Here is a 15,658-nt window from a genome sequence, read left to right on the forward strand (position 1 = left end):
CTCGTTTAAATTTACAAGTTTCTACAAGAAAAAAAAGCTAAATTCCTCCTGTGTCTGAATGTTTTTGATCCTCCACCAGCCCAAGACATCTGACCTTTGACCCCTGACCTCCCTGTGGAGATGACCTCTGTACAGGGATGAATAAAGTCTAAGTTCAACTTCACTCTGTTTCTCTGTTTTCTGCAGAACGCCGTCAACTTAACGACCAGTGATGGAAAGTAAATAAGTACATTTAGTCAAGTACTTTGAGGAACTATGTAGGACTATTACGGTAACATAGTATTTTTACAGTGTGGTATTAGTAATTGTACTTCAGTAAAGTATCTGACTGTGCAGTATTAATAGAAAATACTTATAATACTTATAAAATGTCATTCTCAGATGTCCAGCAGGAATCTGTGTGACGATGCGTTCAGGTGTCACTGGGTAAATATAGACACGGATCTCTGCATGTGACCACAGGGTGTCCACACACACACACACACACACACACACACACACACACACACACACACACACACACACACACACACACACACACACACACAGAACTTGAACCAGAAAACCGTGTGACCACCTTCGTGTATGTTGACCTTCATGGAATGTGGTGATGTCAGTCGTGTGTGTGTGTGTGTGTGAGAGAGTATCATATTAATACATCATTTTTATCCCTGGTATTTATTTTATTTTATTCTTTTTAATTTTTTTTTTGAATGTATTATTTAATTGTTGTAATATTTTGATTTGCAATTTTTTTTGATTAGACCCAGTGATTCTCAGATGGGATATGTGAGATTTAAAAAATATTTTTTTTAAAATCAAATTTTTTTTTAAATGTAATCTGGATAAAGATAATTTTATTTTTATTGCAATCATTAAAACTAATAGTAATTTTATTTATGTAGGACTTTCAAAGCTTAAGCACAAAGAAAAATAAGATCGGAAGATAAGGTAAAATTAAATATATATATATATATATATATATATATATATATATATATATATATATATATATATATATATATATATATACACACACACACACACACACACACACACACACACACATTGGCATCCAGTTTGCTATTCCATATTGTATAATGACAATAAAGCTGAGTTGAACCTTCAATCTTTAATTATAAGAGATAAGATAAGATAAGATAATCCTTTATTATCATTATAAGCAGGAGGGTCAGGTACTATACTAAAGTACAATGTTGAGGTATTACATGTTTCCGCTTCTACTCCACTACATCTCAGAGGTAAATATTGTACTTTTAACTTAACTACATTTATTTGAAACTTATAGTTTTATATTAAAAAAAATAAATACCTATATGATATATTGTACTAATATACTACTAATCTACTGTAAAAAGTATCTATATGTAAAATACTTTTACATTTATAATAATATAATATATAATAATAAGGAGTACTTTCATTTTTATCCTTTTAGAATTAAATAGCAGAGTTTTTTTAACTACCAAAGTACTTTTTCCTCCACATATTAAAACAATAACAATGTATTCTTGTTATTTTTACATTTTTTTTATAACAATTTAAAGTTGGAAACTTTAACTTTGAATGACAGTCTGGTTACTTCCTGTCTGAAACGTGGATATCACCGCCCATCCGGTGTGCACCGCCTCACAAATCGAACCCAACAACAGTTCCGGGTGCCTTTGATCTTCCTCACTTTGCAACATTGTAACTTTGTGCAACATTGTAACTTTGCAACATTGTAACTTTGCAACATTGTAACTTTGCAACATTGTGTCTCCTGTGGCTGTGAGGAGCAGAGGAGCCTGGAGAGGAGACAGTGTGTTTCTCAAGCTCTGAAGGTAAAAACAAGTTGAAATGTTTGTTTGACCTCATTGAATGTATTAAAACAGCATTTATTTAGACTTTAACGAGATAAAACCCGAGTTTAAATCATTTTAAAGCACTTGTTTGTGTGTGAATATAATGTAGCAGCAGCAGAGTTAACTGTTATTAAAGGAACATGATGTCTCCAGAAACGTTTCATTAAAAACAACAAAGAAACATCTTTACAACCAGATAACCTCATCACACATGTGCTTTAAGGAGCTGTGCTTTAGTACTGTACTTATACACGTTACACATGTCAGGTTCTTGTGCTTTACTTGTCCCTCCATCTCAGAGCTGTAACATGTACTTTTTACTACTTTTTATCTGTCATAATTTGCTACAAGTTACTTTATTATGATTAAAAAAATGTGTTAATGTGAAAAAGGAAGAAACAGATGTAGGCTAACCATGCATAAGATCCCCAGTGAGACTTCAGGTTGAGCATCTCTAACATGTGGAAGTAGAGTTCACTCACTTTGTCCTGAGAGGAAGTTGAATGTATCTTCCTCTAAGAAGCAGAAGTCCAGCAGAGATAATAAGCACATTTTAATATTTAAAGTCGTTTTCCTCATGTTGTCATGAAATCAAACCAAACTCTCAGAATGTCAGACTTTTAACATTTTTATCAAATACATGTAAACAAGTTTGTCTTCTGTATGTTTTACGTTAAACGATCAAAGTTGGACCTGTTTTTGTGAGTAACCAACAATAAACCTCAGATGAGGCGTTGTACTTTGAACTTACTGTAAATGAAGTTGCTTTTATTACTTCTGACAGCAGACGTCTCAACATTAACCCATGATGAACTTAACAATCAGTATTTCTAGTATGAATGGTGTTAATTAAAACCATGAGGCTGAATAATATATATTATAAATGAATGATTCATGTTGCTGCTGGTTGTAATAGTCAGGAACATGCTCAGTGTTTATTCACTGTTGTGAGGTTTTGTCTCTTTATTCCAGTTATTTATTTATTCTCAGAGTCAATGCACTTCCATTCAGTTACATTATGGTGCGTTCAAGCTCCAGACAGTTAAATAAAACAAGAGTATTCGCTGAAGGTTATCCATGTTGCCTATTTCTTTAAAGTGCAAGAGGTTAAAACAGTTTAATGACGAGCCCTGACTACGTTGATATTCTTATCTTATCCTCACATCCTGCACCATCCGTATTGAGCATGTAAATACAAACACTTTTCTATTTGTTAAAAAAGTTTGAAATAAAAGAAAAGTAAAAAAAAAAGACGGTTCTATTTGTTAGAAAAGTTTTTAAAAAAAAGTTTAAAAAAAAAGACTGTTCTATTTTGTAAAAAATGTTAAAAGAAAAAAAAAAAAAAAAGGTTCAATTTTGTTAAAAAAGTAAAAAAAATAACTGTTCTATTTTGTAAAAAATGTAAAAGATAAAGTATAAAAATAGACTGTTCTATTTTGTTAAAAAAAAAAAAAAAAAGTCTTAAAGAAGACAGATTTGTTTTGTTAAAAATTAATAGAAAATAAATAAAATAAAAAGTAGAAAATAAATAATGCTAGAAATGTTATCAAATACAAGGTTAGTATTGTATTTTTGTTAATAAAACATTTAATACTTCTGATGCAATGATTGAACCCTTTACTGGGGGTTACAGTGTGTCCCCAGACAGGACTTTTATTTTCGATTATAGTTTAATAAAGTTTTGTGAAGCAGGCCTTCTGTTATGAGGTGTCAGGTTTATGTACTTCTGCTGTTTTACCACTAGGTGTCGCTGTTTAACCACAATAACAAAACTTTTCCCTTCACACAAATCTAAACATCTACTGTATATACAAAAAGTAAAAAAGTGACTTTAAAACAAACTTTTGAGGTAAAATGTATGTATGTAGAAACGTATATATTATATTTTATCATATTGGTAGTTAATAATATTCCTGTTTTCCAATAACGTTTGATCTTTGGAGAAAACATTGTGTCTGTTTTTGTCAAACTCTCAGAAGAAAAATACCCAAAACAACGTAGTTTAATGATGATTTTCTGTTTTTGTCTGCAGGAGGAAGCAGAAGTAGGAGTAGAAGTGGGAGGAGTAACATGATGGAGGAGGTGGAGCCGAGAGGAGGCGACACAGAGGAGGAGACTCCTCCGAAGGTGAGACGCGTGAAAACCTCCCTGTTCAACCACATCAAAACATTTGACTTGTTTTAGGGAAAGATAGTGACTTAAATACAAATTTCAATCTGCAAAATGCAAGAAAATAAATTAACTAATAAAAATATAAATATGCCTATAATAAATAATAACTTAATGAAAAAACAAATTAGTATTAGTATAATATACAACTATCCATATATTTCAATAAATAAATAAACATAAATATGCTTATCTAATAAATAAATGAGGCAGTAAATATCTAAATATATATTAATAAATAAATGAGTCAATATATATTCAATATTTAATAAATAATTTTTTTTAGAGGACTAATTTTATTTTATTTCTAAGTTTTTGTCTCTTCCAGCTGTGAACTTTTAGTAACATCTGCTTCAACTCAACAGAGAACAGAAATCCACTTTAATAAGTTTCATCTTTTTCCTTTAAGACTTAATTAATGTGGTGTAATATAACATTAGTACATTTACTCAAGTATTTTACTTGTGTACAATACTCTCCACTATGTCTCAGAGGAAAATATTGTACTTTTTACTTCACTTTTTTAAAGATTAAGGTCTTTTTGTCATTTCTCAGACAAGATACTCTTCTAATCCTAATTTTACAGTAAATTTTACAGTTAATTAATTTATCTTGTTACCCTGAAATGAATACCCGTGTGTATAAATACGTGTTTACTCACACGGCTGCAGGTTGTTAACAGTTCATCTTTTATTTGTTGACATTATAAACTCATAATTCTTGTTATCAGTGTGTTACACAAATATCAAACAGACGTGCGTTGGATGTATTTCTTCTTTATTCCTCACACGTTCACATGTTACGCAAACAGCCGGATAAGAAGAAAAAAAAAGGGGAACAGCTTCCACAATCTTATCAGACGGTTGTCGCGGCAATGAAAGCAAACAGTGACGGCGATGGTTTTGTGTGACAGCCCTTTGTTGTGGTTAATGACGGGGTGATGGAGGGTAACGGGAGCGGTCGGAAGGTGTCTCAGCTGTGTGCAGAGCAGCAATAAAGAGATTAGTTTATTAAGTATTTTTTAAACATATATAACTTTTCTTCTTGGTGGCGCCAGAGGGAATATTTAAAAAAGTACATCGAGCTGCAGTTCCTCTAACGGCCACTAGAGGAGAAAGGGAAACCACAAAGACTGCTCTCTGGTATCATTAAGTACAAATATATTCAATGTTATATAAGCACGAGTTTGTGCGGCTAGTTACTGTCAGATATGCATGATGTCAAAGTTAAAAAGGTTTGATGACTCAGAGGTTTACATCCTGGTTCTGGGTTCACTTCATTAGATGTATATGAAAGTGGGCGTGGCCATCGTGGCTTCACACAATGGTTTGTGGATGTTTTGAACCTTTGCATTTTTGCTTTCCCCATCTTGATATTTGGGTCGCTGACATCTTGTTTTTTTTGGCCATCTTGTGTTTTGACTTTTGCCATCTCGGTTCTAAACCGTCACCACCGTCGTCGTTGACCGTCGTCATCTCGTTTCTTGGCTGTCATCATCTCTTTTTTTTGTCCGTTTTCATCCTGATTTTGGGCGTTGTCATTCTGGTATTTGTCTGTTGTCATTTAGTTTTTTGCCAACACCATCTTGTTTCTTTTTAGAACCAGGCGTAAAGCTAAATACAATCAAACGCTGACATTGCATTCTCTGGATTGTACCTTCAAGATCTCAAAGAAGAAACCAGCAACACCCCTGTCACACAGCAGCTTCTCTAACCTTTGGACAGAGCAAAGTGTGTGTGTGTGTGTGTGCGTGCGTGCGTGCGTGCGTGTGTGTGTGTGTGTGTGTGTGTGTTGTGTGTGTGGTTCCTAAAACATTTGCCTAAAGATCACTTCCTGGGGGAAAAATTGAAAACATGGGGAACGACTTCCAGTGTTGACATTTGTTCTTGTGATCTCTGTTAATCACAGTTGACAACCGTGTGTGTGTGTGTGTGTATGAGTGTGTGTGTGTGTGTCTCGTTACCTCTCATCTGCGTCAGGTGACCACTTCCTGACTCTTGAGTGTTCCAGTGACCTCTGACCTCCTCCGCCCGCTGCCAATCGCAGCAGGGAGCCATCATCTCCGTGGCAACCTCACAACCTTTTGATCTGGGTTCTGATTGGCCTCCCGATTGGATAAGCTGCCGGTTCCCACGGTGATCCTTCCGATGCGTCGTCACGGCGCTCTGATTCGCTGACCTCTGACCTCTCTACTGTCGGTCACCGCTGATGTTCCTTGTTCTTGGAACTGACGCTGCTTTCACATACAGTTGGAGATTTGATATTCCAACATGGGAACGTGCAACTTTTTCCTTATTTGCTTGAACGTTAGATCATTTGTTGAGATGATTCTGGAAGGAAGATAATAAGATTTTAATTAATAAATATCAGTAAAATAAAAAAGAGACAAGAAACTCTGCTAATACAAAACAAAGAAAGAACTCCATTCAGAAAACAAGCATTTTAAAAGTTGTTTGCTTGTCTCTTTGCAGACGGACCAAACAAAGCATGAATTCAGCATTATAATGTAGTTTTATCTGCACCCTTTTGATCAGTTTATTGCAATTAAATCATAGAAAAATCAGTATATCATGGGTTCATACCGCTGTAGTAAACCAGCCTGCTAGATAGAGCGAATACAGCTCGGTCGGGCTTCAACGTCTTGGAGCTGGTTGGACGCCTCGTAACCACGACTACAATCAACCCATAACCTTAAAAAAAGGATCTGACGTCCTTCTACGCCTATTTTCTTTATTTATTTTTACAGGACGCAAACAGTAACTGCAACCACACCGACAGCGGTGTCACTTCCTGTCCAGCGGAGGCCATGACGGAGGTTGCCACGGAAACGGGGCAGAGCAAAGGTAAAGAACTTTTATTCCATCATACTTTAATAAGCGCCATTGCTAAATATCAGATCAGAGGGTTTGAGAGGACTTTATCTGAATTCGTCATGGTAACCCTCCGTTGACCTTTGACCCCCAACACCTCCAGACCTTCCAGCGATGCCACAGAAACCTGGATCCATAGTAGTTCAAGGGAACACCAAGAACCCGGCCAGCGAGAAGCTGGAGAGGGTCCGCATGTGGAGCATCACCACCTACAAGGTGAGGGGGATCCGACTGATCACCTGCAGGAGGAGTAATCAATAACCAATCAGTGTGATCAATAACAACGCTCCCCGCCTCGCAGTGCACCCGCCAGGCTCTGTCGGAGAAGCTGGGCCGGGGGTCCCGTACGGTGGACCTGGACCTGGAGCCCCGCCTGGAGCTGCTCAAGGACGACCGGCAGCGCTACGACGGCGTGACCAAGCTGGCCCAGACGCTGGCCAATCAGCTCGCTCAGTTCTCCGTTACCCAGAAGACACTGGGGGACGCCTTCTCCGAGCTCAGCCTCAAGACGCCAACGCTGCATGTGAGTTTACCTCCGATACGACTGTTAATATGAACACCTACTGTTCGCTAAGCCCCTCCCCCGATCGGTTATTGTCCTATCATAGCTTAGGAACCGTAACTAAGGCAATTAAAGGGTTAGGAGATTGTTTCTTTTTACTTTTCCAAAACCAAAAAAACAAGAGATTCGAGGAAGTTAACAACTATTTTTCTTTCTTTTTTTTCGATGTTTTTTTTTAATTATTCACTGCATTTTCTATTTTTATTCTCTGCGGGTTTTTTTATTCTCTGTTTTATTTTTAAAAAAATGTTTCTTCTGTCTGTATTTTTTTTTTTATTCGGTGTGATTTTTTTTTTTTTTTTTTATTTAAGCTTTTTAATTCCTGTAAGCGTTTTTTGTTTTTTTTTTTTTCTTTTAGGGGAACATAAACTGCTTCAGAACTCGGGCCTCCATGATGGATCTCAGCTGGTTTCTCTCTCTCTTCCTGTCAGGTGGAGTTCGGCGTGAACGCTGACGCTCAGAAGTTTCTCTCAAAGAGCGGCAAGACTCTGACGGCGTCCATCAACACCTTCACCTCCGAGATGAACACTTTGGTCAACAAAACCATCGAGGACACCATGATCAACGCCAAGCAGTACGAGGCCGCCAGGTGGGTGGAAAAACACACTTCCTGTTTCCTGTCAGGTGATTGGTCGGCCAGTCACGCCTGTTTTTAACAACATCCAACAGTCAAACATGGAGAAATCAAATACAGAAGAAAGTAAAACACACAGCGACACAACCAGAAGGATAGATGGGTTTTAGAGTCAGCACGGCATTCTGGGAAATGTAGTGAAATCACAACCTGACGACATAAACATGGGAATTATTCCAATTTCCATAATTTACCCCATATGACACGAACGCAGCATGAGTGATGACATTGCAAGGCATTCTGGGAAATGTAGGAAATTGTCTTGGACTTTAAATGAAGCTGTTACCTGCAGATCTTTGGTTCCATACCACTGGTAAAGAGACACTAAACAACTGACACAAGATACCAGTATAATAAGAATGAAGATTTTATAACTTTTTAGGCTTTTTGTGCACGTAAAAAATAATTTAAAACATGCATGTTAACTTCTCTGACCTCCAGGATCCAGTACGACGCGTACCGAGTGGACCTGGAGGAGCTGAACCTCGGACCCCGGGACGCCATCACTCTGCCCAAACTGGAGCTGGCCCAGAAAGACTTCCAGAGCCAGAGGGAGAAGTACCAGAGGACCAGAGACGACCTGTCCATCAAAGTCAAGCTGCTGGAGGAGAACAAGGTGAGCAAAGTCTTATCCTGCAGAGAGACTGTGTTTGACACATTTTATCATGCATTTTACTTTATTTGTATTCCGTTTTTTCCAAATCAGTCAAGTGTAAAGTCTTTATTAGAGATTCGCCAGTAGAGAGATTACAGATTACAGGAAACGAGTGGAGAGAGTTGTGGTTTTGTGGTTAAAACCCCTTTGCATCCCAGTTTCCCTCCACTTTCATTTTCTCTCGTGCAAATTGAAAGCAGATGCATTGAAAGTCATCAAGCAGGAAATATGTTGTCTCATAAACCTGCAGCTAAAATGGGGAAATAATATCAATACAGCTGGATATCGTTTTGTTTACATTTTAATATTTTTTTTATTTAACAAAATAAGGCAAACATCTCAAATATTAAATATGTAATCATAAGCAGCTGCACAGGAACTTTGTCCAAATAAAAAAAACAGTCTAAAATATCCAGAATTTAGTTTTTTTTTTAATAAGAAACCCTGTGGTAAAAGAAAAAGTAAAGATTACAAATCTGAACATTCAATACTAGAGTTTTGTCATTGACAGTTTTCAATTTATTATTGATTAATTTGACGTTGTTTCATTTATGAAATGTTACAAAATAGTGAAAAAAATGGCCTTTGCAATTTCTTCTAAATCTACGATGCACTTGTTTTGTCCGACAATCCAACAGATATTCAGTTTACTCTCGATTATGATGAAAAAAAGCAGAGAATGTTTGATCTTTGTTGTTGTAAAAAGACCGAAACAATCAAATATGGTCCATGACATATCAGGGTTAATACTTAATGTTTCATTTATGGTTTTCGTCTGCAGGTCAAAGTCCTTCATAACCAGTTGTGGCTGCTCCACAGCGCCGTCGCCGCTCACTGTTTATCGTGCAAAAGCTTCCTGGATCAAAACATCCTGAAGGCCGATGAACACCTCAACAACCCCAGCGTGGACGCCCCCTCCTGGCTGGAGGAGAGTTGACACCACATGACCACGTAACAGCTGGACGGATGTTTCTGGGGTTAACGGACTAGAAATGCTCGGGCGGAAGTGAATATTTGGGATAGGTAGTTAGTTTATTTATACGAGAGCGTAAATAGAGTTTGAGGTGAATTTTCAACAACTCTGCTCTGGAAAACTGAGTGAGTTCGATGGTTTAGAGGGAAGTTAATTATTTTGGAAGTTTGATTGTCTCCTGCAAGGGCTTATAAAAGGTGGAATTTCAACACATTCCAGGTCTTATTTAGAACTCCTTGTGACATTAATTATCTCTCTTTCTCTTCACTATGCATACATCCACAGATGTATAGTTCCTGTGACTTCTGACCTGTTTAGCAGAGACAAACACATATACACCCCTCATGGATTTCTTGCCTCTGTCTCACTGTGTTGGGGAGTAAATCCATAATCCTCTGTGAGGCACTAAGCCTTTCTTTGAACTTTGAAAAATCCTCAGCCACTGCCGTCAGAAACTCACAGCGAATGAAAGTGCCTCAACAGCACTGCTCGAAAACAGCTTCTATTTTTCTCAGAGGTTGCTACGATGCACAATTCCTTTAACGTCCTATAGGGAGTTCTGTTTTGGATCTGGGTCCTTAACTACAACTAAATACCTGGACTCTTTCCTGTGCGGTTAAAAGGACCAACTTTGCCATTGGCAGATCATATTTAGCGGTAGATAATTAAAGTTAATGCCAGAAGTTATTTGCTAAAAGGGTGAAATTAAACTTGACTGTTTTCTAGTTAATGTGTTGTCTGCAAGCCAGTGTTTGTTCTTGGATTCAGATTTGATGAAATGTTGTTCAACCTCAACTTCTCCTTGATTGATGGCCGGTTATCAACTATTACAGCAGCACTTCTCTGGTTGTTTGCTGGTCATTTCGTCCTCTGGTTTACATGGCAAGAAACTCAACAGCCTCTTGAGACCAATACATTTGTGACAATCCAAAAATAATGTTGCAGTATGCTGATGATGATGCCTTGTTCGTTGGTGAGAAAATGTTGGTTGTCGCCAATCGTTCATGCAGTGTTTCATTTGTAACCAAACTTTTAGTGTTCAAGATTTGAATTTTTGATTGATGGCCATCCATCGACTTAATTTTCCAGCCACAGATTTACTTTCAGCAGGACTAGTCTGGTTGTTGCTGGTAATTTCTTACATGAAAAGATGCTAAACAGCGTATAGAGATAAATAATGTGCGACTAGCCGAAATAATGTTGCAGTATGCCGATGATGTTGCCTTGTCTGTAGCCAATTTTTCAGGCAACATTTCAACAAAAGCCAAAGTTTAAGTGTTTATTCTCTTTCCAATCTAACAATGTGAGTGTATAAGCCACTTATTAAGTTTAAACCACAACTTCCGATACATTTTTGAGCCACTCAACTAAAATTGCGTCCATCACACACGGTGGTTGGTACTTCTTAAAGTACTCCAGTTACACTCCAGTTTATAGACAGCTAAAATTACTTTTTAAGTATTTAATCAGACAGCTTCACATTAATAAACCAGTTAAGTGGCCAGTTTCGTTAGTTCATTTTCTACAAGTCAAGTAGTCGACCATTGTCATCCATTAGTTTCTTGTTTATTGGTGAAGAAAGGCTACTGACATCATTCATCAGCAGCCAAATTATTGGCCGTCCTTCAAGATTAAAACCAATTTATATTACTTTTTCTGACTGTTAGACCTGAATTACTACGTTGTTAAAAGCCTAAGATATTTATATTCAGTTTAGTTGAAAAGACTGAATAAATGTGCTGCCTTTTTATGTTGTTTTTTTTCCTTCTGATTGAGAAACATTCCAGGCTCTGCTGTTCATCCTGATGATCGTTTGATGGACAAAATAACAGAAACACCTTAAATTTGTGATGAATTTCAAGGCAGTGTTGAATTAAATAGCATCCTAATGTAAAACGTTGCTGTTATTTTGTCCACCTGCTAAATGTCTGGCACTCTTTGCACTCTTTTCGAAGCATAATCTGCCTTAAATGTGTCCAGTGAATTGACTCTTTTCAGACTGTTTTGTTTAAATGTATGAATGTTTTTTTGTTTGTGTCACGACAACAACTATGCAATGACTGTTGCTGCTTTTTGTGCAATAATGTCTCAAAAACCTTGCCTTAAAAAAAAAGATATATATGTTCACTGCTAATGACTTTGAATCCTCGTCCTCTGAACAAACTGAAACCTCCAACCTGAGTCGAATAACGTCCTAAGGGGAAATTCCACTGTTGTTGCTTTGATTCGGTGTCGGTTCTCCCCTGTTCTTCCCTCCAACAGACTGATCGCATGCTCGTAACAAACATTTCAAGAAATCCTCTCAGAAGAACTCTGCTGACCCTGAATCAGTTGTTATGTTAACACAGACCAAAAATAAGGGGTTAAAGGGGAATTTTCTTTTTTTCTTTTAAGTATAAATGACCAAAAACAAGGACCAAAATGTACTTAAATTGTTTTAAATGTTTGTATGTAACTTCCAAATAAATATATGAAAACAAAACTATGACTACAACTTCTTAGACCATTTTACTATATTAAACTAAGATGATTAAATCTGTTTGGTAAGTGTCAAATCTTCCCGTTCTTCAGATTTCAGGTGCTTTCCACAAACACACAGTTTGGTTTTTACCTTCTTCTCCAGCGGGCTTTTCTTTTCTGACTTTCTTTGGCAGAAATCTTGAAATACTTTAGATGGATTTTAATTTTACAGTGAAGCATTTGACAGAAAAACTGAAAAAGAACAAAAAGTTAAAGCTTTGTTTCTTGGGTGTTTAAATTCTTTATAATGTCAATGTTTCATGTACATTTCATGTAATTTTCTGTGTAGTTATTTGTAAAAAATTACAAAAATAAGGATTTAATTCCACTTCTATGTAGAGTAGAGTTTAAAAATGATTAACTTGGGTCTGAGTAAATTGCATAAGTAATTATCTAATGTAGTACAAACCAAACATTCAGTGGACTAATGGAGAAAATAATCAGATTTTATTTAAGTAAGATTTTTAATGCAATACCTTCACTTGTAAGGTAGTATCTTTTTTGTATTTTTAGTGTGGTAGAAAATTATCTGAAATCTTCTCTTGATCAGCACTCTCAAAAGATTTGAGATTGCTTTCAAGTTAAAGTATGTTTTTAAACCTTATTAAATTAAATGTATTTTCTCATAAAAACAAGACAAAACATTTAAACGCATATGGTATAATTGAATATTTATCCAGATGTAAATACAATCCACTCTCTGCACAGTTTGCATTAGTATGCAGTGTGAATGTGTTCCTTCCTTTAAATCGAGTGATTTTAGAATAGGACTGGTCTGTTTGTTGCTGTGTTGCTCAGATTGCTATAAAGAGAGGCAATTACTCACCAGGCAACAACCACCCACAGACCTGATTTGTGTGTGTGTGTGTGTGTGTTGTTGCATCCAGGCTAATTTTCCCAAACATTTCAACAGAAGAATAGAGTTTCTCTAAACAAAGACTCGCTCTGTTTCTGTCACTCTGGTTCATCTTTGGACTCAGATGTAGTGAAAAGTGTTGATTAACTCGTTGACTGTATAACTTCTTATTACAGGATACAATGAGGAAGTATATCACATGTCAGAGGTCAGCAGAGGATGAATCAAAGTTTACAGTTGTGGAATGTTATGAAGTGTATTAAGTGATGAACACATTAATGAATCACTAATTATAATCCATTATTACAATTTGTATTGTTCTGACGTGGGCCAATCATAACAAGTACTTTTACTTTAAATACTTTAAGTATATTTCAGCCAATACTTTTGGACTTTTAGTTGCAGGACTTTTTACGTATAACAGAGTACTTTTACAATGTAGTATTGCTACTTTTAGTTAAGTAAAAGGCCTGAGTACACACTAGGATAAGTTGAAATGTTTTGGGTCCCAGTGTGAAGTATTATTTACTAGTTTTTGAAGTACTGTTTCGTGTCTTTCTGAATAGTTTGTGTTCATGTGACCTTGATATTTGCTAAGTGATACCTTTGGTTTTTAGCAATGCTAGCTAGCGGCAGCTGGTCCAACAATCTGATTTCATAATCAAATATCTCAACAAATATTCAGTGTTTCCCTTTAGGATGAATTGTAATATTTTAATTCGACCAATATTTAGATTTACAACCAAATACCAGCAAAACTTTTAACATTCCAATTAGCCTCAGCTGTACTTTGTGTTCAGAGCTAGTTAGCATGCTAATACGCTAAACTAACATCGCTATGGTGGTTGAAACTTGTTGTCGATATTCATATAAAAATACATAATATACTTTAACTCAGTAAGGCTTTGACAGCAGGACTTGTACTTGTAGTAAAGTATTTTCACAGTGTTGTATTAGTACTTTTACAGCAGGACAGGATCTGAATACTTCTTCCCCGCTGACACGCTAAACATTAGCTTGTTAGCATAGAGACGTTAGCATGTAGCTCGAGGCCCAGGGCTGTTAGCTTAGCGGCGTCAGTTGGGCGGTTTGTGCTGATGTGGAACGTTTGTTTTCAATAATTATGAATTATGAATTATTAATTATGAATTATTATTATTTATTATTTATTATTTATTATTTATTATTTATTATTTATTATTATTATTTATTATTATTATTATTTATTATTTATTATTTATTATTTATTATTTATTATTTATTATTTATTTATTGTTTATTGTTTATTATTAATTATTAATTATTAACTATTAACTATTAACTATTATTATTTATTTATTAATTATGTATTATGTATTATTTATTTTTATTATTTATTATTAACATTATTTATTATTTATTATTCATTATTCATTATTTATTATTTATTATTTATTATTTATTATTTATTATTTATTATTTATTATATTTATTATTATGTATTGTTTATTGTTTATTATTAATTATTACTTATTAACTATTAACCATTAACTATTTATTTATTATTTATGATTTATTATTCATTATTCATTATTTATGCATTATTTATTATTTATGTATTATGTATTGTTTATTGTTTATTATTAATTATTAACTATTAACTATTAACTATTTATTTCTTATTTCTTATTTCTTATTATTTATTTACTAATTATGTATTATGTATTCTTTATTGTTTATTGTTTATTATTAACTATTAACTATTTATTATTTATTATTTATTATTTATTATTTATTATTTATTATTTATTATTTATTTATTATTAATAGTTTATTATTAATAGTTTATTATTAATAGTTTATTATTTATTATTTATGTTTATTTATTATTTATGTGTTTATTTATTATTTATGTGTTTATTTATTATTTATGTGTTTATTTATTTATGTGTTTAATGTGTTTATTGATTATATTTGAGCTTTTTTTTATGAAAAAAGAGGAAAACTGCTGACACCATAGTGTTTGTGTGTGTGTGTGTGTGTGTGTGTGTGTGAGGAGGAGGAAAAGTGACGTTATTTTGCCAAGGGCGGGGCTGGTAGAGCTTATCTGCACCACACACACACACACACACACACACACACACACACACACACACACACACACACACACACACACACACACACACACACACACACACACACACACACACAAACCTTCCCTTCCACCTGAGTGATCACGCATGCGCAGTCCCCCTCTCTCTCTCTCTCTCTCTCTCCCTCTCTCTCTATGTCTCCTCTCCCTCTCTCTCTCTATGTCTCTCTCCCTCCTGTCTCTCTCTCTGTCTCTCTCTATGTCTCTCTCTCTCTCCTCTCTCTCTCCCTCTCTCTCTCTATGTCTCTCTCCCTCCTCTCTCTCTCTCTCTCTCTCTCTCTCTATGTCTCTCTCCCTCCCTCTCTCTCTCTCTCTCTCTCTCTCTCTCCCTCTCTCTCTCTCTCTGTCTCTCTCCCTCCCTCTCTCTCTCCTCTCTCTCTCTCTCTCTCTGTCTCTCTCCCTCCTCTCTCTCTCTCTCTCTCT

The 15,658-nt window shown here is 35.5% G+C and overlaps 2 protein-coding genes across 3 annotated transcripts in view; both read left to right on the forward strand.

Moving 5' to 3' along the window:
• ppm1ka (protein phosphatase, Mg2+/Mn2+ dependent 1Ka) overlaps nt 1-147 on the forward strand; it is a 9,399-nt gene extending 9,252 nt beyond the window's left edge. For both annotated transcript variants that reach the window (XM_054601419.1, XM_054601420.1), the window contains exon 9: nt 1-147. This exon is cut by the window's left edge and continues 755 nt beyond it. The gene's annotated coding sequence lies outside the window, so the exon portion shown is untranslated.
• A 1,483-nt stretch (nt 148-1,630) lies between these two features.
• Nucleotides 1,631-12,200, forward strand: LOC129093407 (arfaptin-1-like). The gene is made up of 8 exons (XM_054601424.1): nt 1,631-1,844; nt 3,898-3,992; nt 6,781-6,877; nt 7,008-7,120; nt 7,206-7,427; nt 7,898-8,055; nt 8,542-8,716; nt 9,537-12,200. The coding sequence occupies exons 2-8, from the start codon at nt 3,936-3,938 to the stop codon at nt 9,690-9,692; spliced, it is 978 nt and encodes a 325-aa protein (XP_054457399.1). The 5' UTR covers nt 1,631-1,844; nt 3,898-3,935; the 3' UTR covers nt 9,693-12,200.
• Nucleotides 12,201-15,658: the final 3,458 nt, after the last annotated feature.

Source organism: Anoplopoma fimbria, chromosome 7, assembly GCF_027596085.1.
Source record: "Anoplopoma fimbria isolate UVic2021 breed Golden Eagle Sablefish chromosome 7, Afim_UVic_2022, whole genome shotgun sequence".
In the NCBI taxonomy this organism is placed as follows: domain Eukaryota; kingdom Metazoa; phylum Chordata; class Actinopteri; order Perciformes; family Anoplopomatidae; genus Anoplopoma; species Anoplopoma fimbria.

Excerpts from the sequence above, each read along its gene's own strand:
- LOC129093407 (XM_054601424.1), top strand. The coding sequence starts at position 3,936 with ATGATGGAGGAGGTGGAGCCGAGAGGAGGCGACACAGAGGAGGAGACT. Across the intron at positions 3,993-6,780 it reads AGGAGGAGACTCCTCCGAAG|GACGCAAACAGTAACTGCAA; the intron begins GTGAGACGCGTG and ends TTATTTTTACAG. Across the intron at positions 8,056-8,541 it reads AAGCAGTACGAGGCCGCCAG|GATCCAGTACGACGCGTACC; the intron begins GTGGGTGGAAAA and ends TCTGACCTCCAG.